Below are 16,223 nucleotides of genomic sequence, written 5' to 3'. Positions count from 1 at the left end.
CAGGAATTTCGTGATTGTGCTCATGCCGCTAGTTTCCACTTCTTCGGTTGACATCCGAGCTTCGCAGGCATTTTCCCGAAAAACCCTCCTTAACTAGTTTAGCAAACTAGTATTTTAGGGTCAAGCATATTTCTGTGTCGTGGCCACGAGCCTCATGAAACTCGCACCAAGCTTATCTTCTTGCGCCTAATGTTTGGTCGGTCTTTTGTGGAACTGGAGCCTCTTCACCACATCTTCCTTATTTAACAATGATTTCAACGTTATGTTGAACTTGGGTTCACCTTGTTCTTAACTAGCGAGATGTCTCTTACTGAACTGCTCTTAGCCACGTACGGAACATACTTTCACTCAGGTCGCCTTCTAGCTGATGGTTCAGCATTCTTCGAGTTATGGGCATGTGAGTTATCCTTGTATTTTTCTTGCTTCTACAGTTCGTTCACTCTCTTCCTCCTTATTGCTTTCTCTGCTTCGATATGAACAACGACTCTCTCTCTCGTACTTGGCTTGGTTGCGAATTAATTAGTCGCTAAAGAGACTTGTTCGAAGACCTTTGACGAATGGATCTACCATCATCTCCTCATTTGGGTTCCATAAACATACCGAGACTACACAAAAGCCATCAAGATAATCTTTACAAGGTTCCCCCTCTCTTTGTCGTACATCGAATAGATCGATGAGACGAGGGGGCTCAATTTTGTTGGCCGAAAATCGCTCTTTGAACATATTGGAGAACTCCTAGAATGATGTAATGCTATTGTCAGGGACTCCAATAAGCACTGAAGGGTTGTTCCCATGAGCGTTCCTACAAACATCTTACAACGTATAACGTCAGATCCCCCTAAGATTTTCATTTGAGCTCGGAAGCCGTTTAGATGCCCTTCAGGATCCTCCGCCCCCAAGAAAGGCGTTATTCTCGAAGTAATGAAATGGGGCGGGACCAGATCTCTTCGTACTTGTTGGTGCACGGTCCTTTGCAGTTTTTCATTCGTCCTTCGTAATTCCTCATTCATAAAGACTGTGTCCTCCATAATTTTTTAGATCGGTCCACTTTCTTTTGCAGTTTGTCTTGACTGGCTCAGGACGGTTCTCTATCAACTCAAGCTTCTTCTTACAGACAGTCTCGTTCCTCTCGAAATTCTCGTGCCTGTTTCTTGACTTCTTCATTGTCATGTTGTAATGCTAGCATCGTTTCCATAATCTATTGGAGGGTGGGCGTTTCATTCTCCCATCGGGTCTGCTGGTGGTTGTCATCTATCCTATTCGATTTATCGTTCACAAAGTGTATCTAGCGATTGGCGAGATCAGTTTTACCGGTCTTATGGTGGGCACCAAAATATTCTGACCAGGTCGGGATTTAAGCAATCTCGTCAAATACTTAATTCTCATCCTTCAACTCTCTCTTTCTATCTCTCCTTCTTCTCTCTTGTTTACACTCTTCTTTCTATCTTTCGCTCTCTGCTCCCAAAAAATGTCGTCCCTTTTTTCTTCTGTATGCACCCCCTTTATACTCTTCTCCCCTACCCTTTGGGTTTTTCAAGTTCTCGTCCAGGTTTCTCCACGTTCTTTCTCACACTACATCCTGCTCTCTCTCTCCACGCTTCCCACGAATGTTCCCCTTCTAAGGAGTGACTTCATTCTGTTTCTGACACGTTTCGTAATCGAATTTTGACAGCTCAGCGTGACCTGCCAGGTCAGCATTTGAATACTAATCCTCTAGTTGATTATTGGATCGATAATTACACCGAATTAATTAAGCTACCCGAATGGCACACTTATGATTATTAATATTATTATTATTACTATTATTATTATTATTATTATTATTATTATTATTATTATTATTATTATTATTATTATTATTATTATCTTTTGGATACCTCTCTCGATCTTATCTTACAAAAAAAAACTTCTCTTCCTACTTTTTTTTCTCATTATAGAAGTTGCACTAAAGGTTTTGAATGAGGATTTTCTTACTTCCTACAAAGTACATGCCTACCTCTTTTAGTAACTCATCTTTTCTGTTAACATGTCATAATTATTAGATACCACCACATCTAACAATATCAACTTCACCTTTATCAAATCAGGTATTTTCGTCTTCATATTCATTTTCGATATTATGAGTTAAATATTTTAGAATCATGCATTAATTTCACTTTCTGAAATATTATTAGCTTTAGTTAATATATGTACCAACACGGCTATAGCGTTCTTTGCTCCACCCACAAACTATTATATCTATATATGATTTATTGAAAAAGAAACATACCAAAAAAATCTTATCCACCAACAACATGAGGCCAAGAAAACACCTCAAAGGATAAACCAAAAGGCTTCAAAGTTATCAACACGAAAGAACAAATTTTAGTTACCGTGTGTATCCCTTTTTTCTTTAACTCTTAGATTCCTAAATAATTGTGATTATTTTAAAGGTGAGATTCCTACAAATAATCTAAAATCCAAAATTGATGATAAAGATATCACACCATCATATCATTCATCAATTATTTCTTCTCCTTCTTCCCCATTCATGCTTCTTATTCCCTATAGTTTCAAAACTCAATCATGCCCCTCTTCTCTTTCTCACATTACAAATTCTTTTGGAGATCTTCAATTGCCTTTGCATTTTTCTTAACCCTTCTCTTCATTGCAAACTCACTCACTCTCCAAACCCAATCCACTTCAACCCCATGCAACAAAGACCCCTACAAGCAACTCAATCTAATCCTTAACCAAAACGGCACCGTCACACGCCCCAACAAACCCCCTGAAAGCCCGCCCGCAGCAGATCCCACTCTCCTCGTACTCTCCAAAGACCTCCCCATCAACCAATCGAAGGGCACATGGGCGCGGGTGTACCTCCCCCGCGCAGCACGGGATCACCGCTCCAAACTCCCCCTACTGGTTTTCTTCCATGGTGGAGGGTTCATTTTCCTCAGTGCAGCCTCAACGATTTTCCACGAGTTTTGCTTCAACATGGCAAACGACGTCGCTGCGGTCGTAGCGTCCGTGGAGTACCGTCTCACACCGGAACATAGACTCCCCGCGGCGTACGACGATGCCGTGGAGGCGCTGCACTGGATCAAAGCCAACCAGGATGACTGGCTGAGAAACCTCGTCGATTACTCCAACGTTTTTCTCATGGGAAGTAGTGCCGGGGGAAACATCGCCTACAACGCCGGTCTACGTGGAGCTGCGGCTGATGATGATGAGATTCGCAAGATCAAAGGGCTTATTCTGGTTCAACCGTTTTTCAGTGGGGTCCGCAGGACAGGTTCGGAGCGGAGGCTCGTGAACGAACCTCATTTGGCGCTGTGCGTTAATGACGCCATATGGGAGTTGTCGTTACCTGTTGGGGTTGACCGTGATCACGAGTATTGTAATCCGACGGTGGGGAAGGGTGGGGCTAGATTGGAAATGATCGAAAGGCTTGGATGGTGGGTACTGGTTACCGGGAGTGGCGGTGACCCACTGGTGGATCGTCAGGTGGAGCTGGTTAAGTTGATGGAAAAGAAGGGTGTGAGAGTTGTGGGGCATTTCACTCCAGGGGATTATCATGGGATTCAAGATACTGATCCATTGAAGGCAAAAGAGCTATATGGAGTAATCAAAACTTTTATTTCAGCTTTAAATTAATTATCGTTGCTCAAGAGTAAGACTAAGAATTTCTTGTGATTGCCTCATTTATATAATAAGTAAAGACAAATTTTGTCATTTCATTTTTTATATACATGTCATTTAACCTAATCAAGATCATTAATGAATATAAAGAATTTGAGTGTATAGTGTGTTTTCTAATGGGTCTAGGAGGAATTTATGGTATTGTTGAAACACAAATCTTTGTCATAGAACCTCATCCATTATCAATCGAGTCTTCTCTCTTCTACAACAAAAAAGGCAATTGAATAGCTTGTGTCTAGATAAAATAAACTAGAAATTAAATGAATGGTTTAAACATGAGTTCCTTGATCAACTTAATTCAATCTAATCATAACTCCATACATCTCAAAGTCTCTCAAACTATGCATGAACTCTAAAAAGAAAAACACTATAAAAAAATCATTAAATAACAATTAAATTTATAAAAAAATAATAACTATATTAACAAAAATAGATATTATTTTAGAGATTAAAAATTTATTAATAATTAAAATGATTTATATTATTAATAAAAAATTATAAAATGGTTTCCAATTTGTTATCTAAATTAACTACCAAGGTTTTAGTTATTAATAAGATTATAAATTAGTCTATACAAGACTAATAGAGATTAATTTAGAATGTAAAGTAGCAAGTAACTAAAATCATGGTAGTTAATGATTAGATATCAATTTAGAAACTATTTTATAAATTTTTATTAATAATAAAAACTACTTTAGATACCAATAATTTTTTTTATTTATAAAATAGTCTCTAATTTAGTTAAATAGTAACTAATTATTTTAATCTCTAAAATTATTTTTTTATTTAATTATTTTTGTTATAATGAAAGCTCACCTAGAGTAAAAGTCCCAAAATAGAACATTTATACATCATCTCTTTATAATCTTACACCCTTAGATCACCAAAAGAAGAAATAAAGTTTGAGTATGAAACTTTGATAAAAGAATAAGGAATAGAGGGAGAAGGGAGAATGATGAGAAGAAGAGGTGGTACTATTTTTTTTTTAAGAAAGGGGGAATTAAAGGTTTCTATTAGCATTCAATATATTAATTCTTAGCTCAATCTTTCCATCTTTGGCCCGTTTCTTCCTGTATCCTTACATTTTTCTTTTTGCATCCCCACAATGTTATGCATAGACCAAACTGTCCCTATTATTTTTTAAAAGCCCAAAAATACACTTGAATTGTATTTATTTTTTTGCATTCTGGATTATGGAATCGGGAAATATTTAGGATTGACACTTCTGGTAAAATTTCGGATCCATCAATCCATAATTTAAAATATGCATTTCACATTCAAAAATCCATCATTCAAAAAAAGCATTCAAGATCCATCAATCCATAATAGAAATATGCATTTTGGATTCATAAATCCATAATTAAAAAAAATTCCAGATCCACCAATCCGTAACAGAATTAGGCTTCCGGATTCAGCAATCCGAAAATCAATAATTTATACAAAATTTGCTTCCAGAACATCCCTCATCCGAAAAAAAAAATGATTCAATTGATGAATCCGTAACACACTCCCAGATCCTGATTTTCCAGTAACCACGGTGCCCTTTTTCAAATAAAAGGTCAAAACCAGTTTTGGGATTTAGAAAATTGTGGGGGTGCTGGAAGAAGAAGCCTCCATCTTTTTATTTGTAAAACTAAATTATTTTAGTCCATTTAGGCCTTGCTATACCTCTATAGTGATTTTCTATCCGCACCCCCTTAATATAATCACAACATCAAATACATTGCTTAAACATATATATTGAATAAATTAGGATTTAGACATAAAATAAATTTAATTATCACCTTTTAGAAATTATTTCAGAGACTTGGCTACAAAAAGTTCTTACATGCCTCACGTGGTAGGTGAAATGGGTATTATAAGAATGGATATTCGAACACTTAAGTGGTAGCGTCATAAGTAGCATGGTGAAAGAGAAATACAAACTCTTTGGTTAATGTTCCAAAATTCGACTCAAGAGTTGGTAAAATGTTGTTGCCAGTATTTCTACTAAATTTGATTAGTGATTCTGAGTATGATACTATTATAATATATTTTAAGAGTTTGAAATTTCCGCATTTTAATTAAAAAACAGTTTTAACTTTCATAAAAATAGTTAATTTTAAAATATTTAATTAGCTTTTAACTATTTTATAAATTTGAGTATTTTTATTAAGTATTAAAAATATTTTTTATTTCTATACAAGTCTTCTACCTTTTAATTTGTTTTGGAATGTTTTGATTGTTAGCTGTGTTTTCAATTTCGTCTCGTCACTCAATTCCTTAATTTCATATCCAAAAGCAAGTTCATTGAGAAACCTCCTCGATTACTCCAAAATTTTCATAAATTTAGCAGAGTTAAATTAGGACATAGAATGGTGGTTGTCTTCAGTTCAGGATATAAATACCAAAATCAGTTTTAGCAAACAAATTATATAAATGTTGGAATTCCTCCTTTTCTGTGTGCAAATCTTTGAGTTATAAATTTTGTAAAATTGAGTTAGGTTTAAAGTCTACTTTATAATATAGTATCAGAGTCATTTCAAACCTAACCTATCACGAATGTTTTTGTTGAGCTTATCGTACCACCGAACAAATTAAACAATTCTGTGTAGTCGGTGCACATGCATTAATTAATTCCATTATCAACTTTTTAGTTCTTACACAAACTATCTGGCAGCATTATATACTGGTACGAATCATCAATGCAATAGCATAAAAAACAACAAAAGTTTCACCATGTCCAATGAAACGGTTGACCCCTACCACTATCTCCAAATCCTCCGCAACCCCGACGGCACCTTCACTCGCCTCAACGACGCCGTTCCACGCACCCCACCTTCTTCAGACCCATCTCTTCCCATTCCAGTTCTCACCAAAGACATCGTCATCAACCCACAAACCCTTACCTGGCTACGCTTATTCCTACCACGGACAGCACTATCCTCTTCCGACCCCAACAAGCTTCCTCTCATTCTTTTCTTTCACGGAAGCGGATTCGTGCTGCTCAGTGCGGCTTCCTCCATGTTCCATGATTTCTGCGTCCAAATGGCCAATTCCGCTCAGGCCGTCGTCGCCTCCATCGACTACCGCCTCGCGCCGGAGCACCGGCTTCCGGCGGCCTACGACGACGGCGTGGAAGCGCTGCGGTGGATCGGAAAGTGTGAAGATAATTGGTTGACGCAATATGCGGATTATTCAAAGTGTTATCTTATGGGGAATAGCGCTGGGGCCACTATCGCCTACCACGCAGGTCACTCACTCATTCTATATCTTAGCTATTAAATACTCATACGTTTTAATTTTTTTAGAAATTTAATTATTTTTATTGAGATTTTTGTTTGATAAAATAATCACATATTTTAGATTTTTTAATTTGATTCAGTTCCTTATTTTTTTTTCATTTAAGAGAAGTGATTGTTATTTTATTATTAATATGCGTATGAATTTGTATTTATGATAATAATTTGTATGTAAGCTTAATTTTTATGAATATAAATTTTTATAGATAATTTTTATCTGGATATCCATGAATAATAATATGTATGTAATATTAAATTATCAATAAATTTAGGTCTGCGTGTAATAATTTATATAAAATACTAAATTTACTTATGTATGTAATGATTTCTGAATTAAAAAAAAATTAGTGAAATTAAAAATATCTTTAAATTTTTAATAAACTTTCAAAAACTTGTTTTAATCAATTATATTTATTTATGAGTTGAATATTCACTATTTATCATATCATCAATCTTACGACTACTATCAAATTTTGGAGAGTAGAAATAATATTTCACAAAATAATAAATTTAAGAAATAAAACAAATAATAGAAATTGAAAGATAAAATTATATTTAAGTCTTTTTAAATACTAATCTTTTCACTTTACGGTACTATATTGTTAATATTTGAGTGCCGTAATATACTTGATAGGAAAGTGAAAGGTTATTTTTCATGAAAACGAAAAAAAAAAATATATATATATATATATAATTTTTTTTACTTATAATATTAATATTAATATATAAAATATTGTAAAATTTTCCGTGTTCCGTGCGTTGCACGGTCAACGAACTAGTTTATTTATACAGCAAATTTTTGGTATTTTAATAAATAAAAAATTGTGTCCACGTAATTATTCCACAATGCTCTAGTCACGATCTGTGATATTTTTTTAACATTTTTTATTGATTAAAATTCGGTAGCTTTTTTATTTAATGATTCTCTTTTAAATTAAATTTAGAATTCAGTATAATTTTATATTTTGAAAATATTTCTATCAAGATCTTGCTTAACTGTGACTTCATTGTACAAAGAATTTAAAGTAGACTTTTATAAAAATTCAAATTTAGATGGCCTTGGAAATCACAATAGATGGGAGTTAATGACATTTTCAATGCATTATTTCTTTTTTCATTCCTTAAATAGACTCGTTTACGTTTCGGGTTTTAGAGTTTGACATTTATATTTGAGTATTTCATTAATAAAAAATATTTTTAAGTTTGTGTTTGAACTCACTGTGAAAGGGAGTTAGAATTTAAGGGAGTGGATGCATGAAGATTTGAGAAAAAATAGTGTGTTTTGATTGTAGTATGTTAAAATAAATTTATAAAAAAAGTCATGTGAAGGTTGTAAGAGTATTTTTTTTTAAAATATAAAATGTAAGAATTTATTATTTTTTTTAAAATAAAATAATCAAGTATTATATATTTTTGTGTAAATTTATATGAATTAAAATTATTAATAATATAATCTAATATAGTTTAATAATTATTTTTTGAAAAAAAATATGAATTACTTGACCAAAAAATAATTTACATGTAAAATTTTGAATATATATAAAAGCTATTAATTGTTATATCAAAATAAATATTTTAAATATACATAAATTTTAAAATTATAATTAGAAAATCATTTTATTTAAAATTATAATTAGAAAATCATTTTATTTAAATGTAAATAGTATTATTATAATAATTTATTTTATTTAAATGTAAATAGTATTATTATAATAATTTATTTATTATAAATAAGTATATATTTTTGTATTAAAATTTTATTTTGATTAAAATATTTATGTTAATTAAATTTATTTAATAAGGATAAATTTAAAAATAACTCTATGTTGACATGACTTTTTCTTTGTTTTTTTTCATTTTGAGTAAAGAAGATATTTGTTATTTACAGTTACATTCTTTCATTTTCTTTCTCATAAAAAATTTGAATTAAATAATTAATATTATTTTATATCTTTGTTTGTGAACAGTATATCTGTATAAGTAAACAAACCTAAAATTGTGTTATCATTTCTTTCGTAATCATTATAGTATATATGATTAAATGATAACTTGTAATTTTTTTTACATTATTAATACATTTTAACTAAATTCAAATAATGGGTTGAATCTAATTGAAGGAGCTATTTTCTTAAAATATAAAAATCAAAGTTTACATTTTGTTTATTAAAAGAAGCATTTACATTTAGTCTTTAGCATGCATGAAACAGAATTCATTTGAAAAGAAAGTAATTATAGGGGAAATGTAAACCCTAAATATTTTAAGATACATAAAAATATGAATGAAAAATAATTAAAAGATAATAATTTTAATTTCTTACAAATATTCAAGCAAGCAAGTACCATAGAAGCTTTTATAATCTAATAATTTTTGTTTCGTTGAAGTTAGTTTTTCAGATTACTCTAAGTAATAAAGACAAAAATTTATTAGTTTTAAAAAATAAATTTTAAGCATAATTCAACTTTATACAATCACTTCATGAAGTATTATATACTGTAAGATGTTCGTATATGTATATGTCCGTATATGTATACTAGATGGGATATGCAACAATTATATTTTTTTGTGTACATTAACTTTGAAAATTTGTTTGATAAAAGTGAATTTTGTTTCCTTGCAGGTGTACGTGCAGTTGAAGAGGTGAATGATCTTGGTGCAGTGAAGATCGAAGGGTTGATATTGCGTCAACCATTCTTTGGTGGAAGGCAGAGGACAGAGTCAGAGTTAAGGCTTGAGAATAACCCACTCATTCCATTGTGTGTTACGGATTTGATGTGGGAACTGGCACTGCCATTTGGTGCTGATCGTGACCACGAATATTGCAATCCAAGGGCTGGAAATGGGGTTCAGAAATTTGACAGGATGAGGGAGCTTGGTTGGAGGGTACTGATGAGTACCAACAATGGTGACCCATTGGTGGATCGTGAGAAGGAGTTGGCACAATTGATGGAAGAAAAAGGGGTGCAAGTGGTCAAGGATTTTCAAGAAGAAGGCTTCCATGGAATTGAACTTTTTGAGCCACTCAAAGCAAACCAATTCATTTCTTTGGTTAAAGATTTCATTTACCCAATCTCTATTTAGGGCTAATTTAGTGTGTTGTTCTGTACCAAATAAAATCACTTTTAAAATATTATTAAATAAAAATTAATTTTAAAAATAAAAATAATTAGTTGTTATATGGACTAAATTTTATGTTGTTTTATAAACTAAAAAAATTATTGGTATATAAATTAGTTTCTATTATTGATAAATTGTTTCTAAATTTGTATCTAATTAGCTATCTAGGTTTTATCTACCAATTATTTAGATTCTAAAGTTAGTATCTAAAACCTTAGTAACAAATTAGATACCAATTTAAAAAATATTTATTACTAATATAAACTAATTTAGATACCAATATTTTTTTTAGTTTATGAAATAATGTATAATTTAGTCAATAAAACACTAATTATTTTTTGTCTCTATAATTCATTTCTATTTAATGATTTTCTTGTAGTGAATTGTCACCACCATCTTATATTTATAGTCATTTTAAATATGTTGTTTTTCAAACTTATATCATAAAAGAATTTAATATTACAAATGATCATAAAATAAAATTAATTTATAATTGTTCTTGCTGAGTCGAAGGTCAGAAACTTGGAGGTGATCTCCGAGATGATCTCCTTGTAACTGCAACTCCTGGATGTTAGAAAATCACAAAGAGATGAGGGGAACTTCACTTGTTGACAAAACTTCGACAATAATCAAGTTACTGAGAGGATATTATTTATCAGTGTGTTATGTATTGCCGGAATAATACTTATCTTTTCCTTTGGGGGATATTTTCTATTTATAAAGTTTTTTGGATGATCTCTTCCCTATTATTTTCTCTCACAAGAATAATATCACAAAAAAATTAAATAATAACAAAAGAATCAATTTTATGAGCTCACAAGGAATAAAAACCATCTGAATAAAATATATTCATCAACTAATATTTCGTTAGTTTTTCCATGTAACAAATATATTGTACTGGTAGAGTCCGCACGATTGAGACCATGTCTCGGACTCGATCATTACATCAACCAACACCACGAATCCAATTACGCTTAAGCAGAGTTAGTGAGACTAATCAACAATCAAGAGGTAGGTAATACACTTCTAAACATGACTCGACTCTCTAATCTGACCCAATAAGAAAGACCCATCAAAATAATATAAATAGCACTGATTCCAAGAACCAGGTACATCATTATACAGTAATAAGCATATTGAGTGTCGAATACTAAATCTAACTTGAGTGTCGAAGTGTCTTCTGCAGGTACCATCCAAGTCGGGATTACGTGTAAATCAAGGAGTGGAGCGAGCAGAGGAGAGGAAGAACTTGTGTGGAGAGGAGCATAAGTGCAAACCAACTGACCGACCAAGGAAAAAGTAGAAAAGGAGTCTCAATAGTTCTCCAGACCCCAACCCCATTCGAGAACATATACCAAGAAATCTTGATATCTTAGCAAAACTATAGGGAATAAACAATGAGTAAAAAACTCGCTACCTATCAAAATAATACCAAGTTAAAACACAACATTCATTCACTCAATTACCCTAAATCGAATTTATATTCGATCAAAATCATCTCAATCATATAATTGAGATAACTCAAAAAATACAATAATATGAGTAAAATAATTTTTATTTTACAAGTTGATTTTGTAAAATAAATTTATACTCTAGGTATCAAAATCTATCGTAAATTTTTTTACTAGATATTAGTTTCCAATCATTAAATCATTCAAAAATGTTATAAAAGAATTTTCCTTTTTATAGTAACTATTATGAATGAAATCTTCATAAAATAGATAAAAAAAATTAATTTTTTTATTATTGTTAATATTGTTATTACTATAATAATAGATGTTGAATATATTTTTTATAAAATTATTAGAATATAGAAGAAGATTGTTCCCTCTTTTTCATTGTATGAAAAATGATATTCGTTACTGCAAATAGTCTCATCTATAAGAGGCGTTTTCATTCTAAGATGGTAGAATGACAAGAGACAATAATGCATCTAATATACTATTTTAAAGGTGCTCTTCTTTCGATAAAAAAAATTATTAAAAACTATATAAATTAGAAACAGACACTAAACGTTGGATTCATTTAAAAAAAATCACTTTTTTATAAAATAAATCAAGAGTATAACTTACATGAAACAGTTTAAAATTAGCAGGCTGCTTCTTCCTGCACCTCCATACCTTCTTGTGCCACCCCATATATTTTTTATATTCAAAAAATACCCTTTATTAATATTCTGGATTGTATAATCCGAAAGTCTTTTTCTAGATTCAGAATTAGCTTCTGGATTATGTAATCCGGAAGCCTTTTGTGATTAGCTTCTAGATTACATAATCCGGAAGTCTTTTCTATACATAAAATTAGCTTTCGGATTATGTAATCCGGAAGCCTTTTTTTCAGAGGAGTGATTAGCTTCCGGATTACATAATCCGGAAGTCTTTTCTAAATATGAGATTGACTTCTGGATTCTGGATTTTATAAATCTCAAGAACACTTCCAGATTCAAAAACAGCTTCCGGATTATGTATGGAGGTGGCACAAAAAAGGAGAAAACGGTATTTTTACATTTAGTATGGGGTGGCAGAAGAAGGTATGGAGGTGTAGGAAGAAAGAGTCAAATTAGCATAAGCAAGGCCCAAATCAAATATGAACAAGGCCCAAAACAAATGTGATTAGTTACTGACAAATAGCAACAATAAGGTTTGGGCCCAATAATGAAAGTATCGTAAAAGGCAAGACCAATATGACTAACAAAGCCTAATACCTAGCAATATAAATAAGAAACCTCATAAACAACTAGATTCTGCTGGAAAAAGATTTCTTTGATACCATACACACTAAGAATATATACTTATATACTTAACATCACATTATAATAATATAATAATATTTAAAACTAAAAAATAAATTAAATATGATTAAAATATTATTTTATTAGTTTGTGAAGTAGATGTATTTTACTGTTTATGATATTAACATATCATCTGTATGACACATTTAAGATTCATCCTGAATTTGTCATCGAAAAATCTTGCAGGTATATCATCCCATCTAACAAATCAAAAGATCGTTAGTTTAAAAAGTAAAAAAAAAAATCAAACACTAAAAAAACAACAAGAAAACTACAATAATAATAGATTAATAGATTGTAATTATCTTTACAAGTCATGTAAGAATATATATATATATATATATATATATATATTATTTTGGTAATTGATTAAATAACTTTGATTGCATTTGCTTTAGTATTTTACTATAAATTTATTTAAGAAAAATTTTAGTAGATGATTGTGAATATAAACAGAATTGTCAAAAATATTTTTGAGAATTAAATATCCACTAGAAGTATTTTTTATCTAAACAAGTTCTCGAGTTGTCTTCTATTTTATTAATTCTTAAATTGAAGAATAGATTTTTTTTTAAAAAAAATATAACAAACAAATATTTTGAAAATAAAACTAATTGTTTATTATAATTAAACATGAAAATAATTTTAGATGTGACCAAATTGGAGTTTTCTTTTAAATGGCTCTAACTCTTAAAGTTATGTTCTCTTTGGTGGTGAATGATGAATACGAATTGTTGAAATTTAAAAGATAAGATTCCCCGTTTATGATTCAAGAAAATGGGCACATCACACTTTTTCTTGTGTTCATGCATTTAAGTTTGACACGTTAAGTTAATATAGACAAAAGTATTCTTTCAATTTCATAGGAGACAATGTATATCACAATTCAATTTAGCATTAGACAACTATTTTAGGTTACACATAATTAGAGATATACTTAAATTATAATATATAAGTAAATTTAAATATTAATTTATTAATTTTGCAAGATTAAAGTATACTAAATTATTTTATAGATGATATTAAAATGCTCACTTGTTGTGTTATATATGAAACCAAAAATAGTGGTATCCGAGAGAATGTATTTAGGAAAATCTAAGCCTCAAAATTTTATAAAGATGATTCTTATTTTACAAGTTTGGTTTAAACAAGAATGAATTAAACATATTTAAATAAAAGTAAAATTATTAGTTTTGGTATGTATAATGGTTGAGGTAAAAAATAATTTATAAATATTTTTCCTATTTTTAAAAGTATTTTTTATAGATAAAAATCTGGTTATGTTTTAAATTAAACTATATCTTAAATGTAATGATATATTAAACCAGTTTTATAACACTACAATAAAATCTTTATATATAAACTAATTTTTAAAGACCAAAATAATTAGTTGCAATAGTAAGTAAATTAAAAACCATTTTAAAAACTAAAAAAAATTAGTTTCTAAATTAGTTTATATTATTATTAGATAGTTTTTAAATTGGTATCTAATTAGCAATCAAGGTTTTTCTACCAAATTTAAAAACTAAATAATTGGTAGTTAAAACCCTGTTTACTAATTAAATACCAATTTAAAAATTATTTAACAATAATAAAAATTAATTTAATTTTTTTTTACTTTTTATATATTTATAATTTAGTTACTCTTGTGACTAATTATTTTAATATTAAAAATTAATTTTTATTTCATGGTTTAAAAAATAAACTTAGATTCAATTAGAATGTTTATTTTAGGATATACCTGATAAAACTTATGTCACTCAAAAATCGAGTCAAAAACATTCTAAATCAAATTTCTTAAAACGTGAATGTGAAATTTAAATTCAATCTAATATTAGAGTTGGATTGAATTTTCAAAAATCCAAACTGTAATAAAGTACAGCAATGGAGTTAGAATTGATTTTAAATCCAGTTTTAAACGTTAATAAGCTTTAAAATTGTTTTTGCTAATTCAATAATAATTTCAAAACCAATTTTTTTTTTTTTTTTTAAGTTTTCAGGTTAGACCTCACTATGCACTTGACATCTCAGCTAGGCTGACACCTCAAGTAACATCAATCATTTGCCATCACATGAAAAAAAATATTATTAATAAAAAGAAAAAAGAAAGAAAATACAAAAATATTGGGGACTAGATCAAAACTCATATGTTAACAAAAACGATACATAGATAGATTATACCTATTCATAAAGAATTCTAAGAACAAACTAACTAGGAGTCTATTATACCAATGAAATGATTCTCTATGAATAAATCATAAATTAGCCAACTTATCAGCACATGCATTCTCTTCACGAAAAATATGAGTAACCCTAAACCTGATTGTCCCACAAAAATTAAGATAAGTATTCCATCTATTTCGAAGCATCCACGGAACATTAGTCCTAGCAGTAAACGCAGCACAAACCAAGGCAGAATCACATTCAAGTCATACATTAGTAAGTCCCATTTTTTAAGTTTCCTCCATAACATGTATAACTCCATAAAACTTAGCAACCAAAGCAGTCTGAACTTCAAGAAACGCTGAAAAAGCACCAATAAATTCTCTCATACTCCCACGGAAAATACTTCCACAAGTAGCAAGACCAGGATACCCCCTAGCAACCCCATCAGTATTAATTTTAACCTAGCCTGGTGAAGGAAATTCTCATCTAATAGGAAGAGGACGAAGAACTTTACCATTACGAGTCTTAATACCGAAAAACTTAATCACGTTGAAGTCCAACATATCATTCTTCATTGAAGCTTTAGACGAATTTCCCACTAGACAAGTTAAATCTTTAATTATCAAAATAGCCTTAGAAACCTCAATCTTATCCTGAAATCTAGCATAATTCCTCATACGTCATACCATCCATATAGAAAAGATTATCTCCGCAAACTTAATCAATTTAACCAAAGGACTACCATCATTCTTAATAAAAGAAAGTAGATAATTCTTATTAGAGAAATGAGAAGTAAGAAAAATTTGTCGAACCCAACTCCAAATATGCAATGCGTTAGAACATTCAAAAAATAAATGTTGAATAGATTCCTCATGCTTTTCACAAAGCGTACACATAGAACATATATGCAAACCCTTATTCTGAATATGTTGATCTGTAGGAAGTCGCCCATGAAAATTTTTCCAGAGTACTAGAGTTTTGGAAGGCGGAATAGATAAAGACCAAATGAATTTACCCCAACCACCTGGAACTCCTGGTTCCAAGAAAAAAGTCGTAGCCGATTTAAGAGTGAAACGACCAGACTCATTTAGAATCCAATTAGGAATATCTTGTTCCTCTCTAACCATGATATGATTAAAAAAATGAGACATTTGCGGTAAAGATAAGGGAATATTCCAATCACAACCTG

The 16,223-nt window shown here is 30.5% G+C and overlaps 2 protein-coding genes across 2 annotated transcripts; both read left to right on the top strand.

Annotated features, from left to right (window-relative positions):
* The first annotated feature begins 2,356 nt into the window (after positions 1-2,356).
* On the top strand, positions 2,357-3,714 carry LOC137837705 (carboxylesterase 1-like). Its single transcript, XM_068646809.1, has one exon. The coding sequence runs from the start codon at positions 2,566-2,568 to the stop codon at positions 3,634-3,636; it is 1,071 nt and encodes a 356-aa protein (XP_068502910.1). The 5' UTR covers positions 2,357-2,565; the 3' UTR covers positions 3,637-3,714.
* Positions 3,715-6,231: 2,517 nt separating this feature from the next.
* On the top strand, positions 6,232-10,147 carry LOC137837704 (carboxylesterase 1). The gene is made up of 2 exons (XM_068646808.1): positions 6,232-6,913; positions 9,581-10,147. Exons 1-2 carry the CDS (start codon positions 6,400-6,402, stop codon positions 10,039-10,041), a joined length of 975 nt encoding a protein of 324 aa, XP_068502909.1. The 5' UTR covers positions 6,232-6,399; the 3' UTR covers positions 10,042-10,147.
* Positions 10,148-16,223: the final 6,076 nt, after the last annotated feature.

The sequence above is a fragment of the Phaseolus vulgaris genome, chromosome 4 (genome assembly GCF_000499845.2).
Source record: "Phaseolus vulgaris cultivar G19833 chromosome 4, P. vulgaris v2.0, whole genome shotgun sequence".
Classification (NCBI taxonomy): domain Eukaryota; kingdom Viridiplantae; phylum Streptophyta; class Magnoliopsida; order Fabales; family Fabaceae; genus Phaseolus; species Phaseolus vulgaris.
This window is presented reverse-complemented; position numbering and strand designations above follow the sequence as displayed.

Coding starts and splice junctions, on each gene's coding strand:
- LOC137837705 (XM_068646809.1), top strand. CDS start 2,566: ATGCCCCTCTTCTCTTTCTCACATTACAAATTCTTTTGGAGATCTTCA.
- LOC137837704 (XM_068646808.1), top strand. CDS start 6,400: ATGTCCAATGAAACGGTTGACCCCTACCACTATCTCCAAATCCTCCGC. Junction 6,914..9,580: donor CACTATCGCCTACCACGCAG/GTCACTCACTCA, acceptor GTTTCCTTGCAG/GTGTACGTGCAGTTGAAGAG.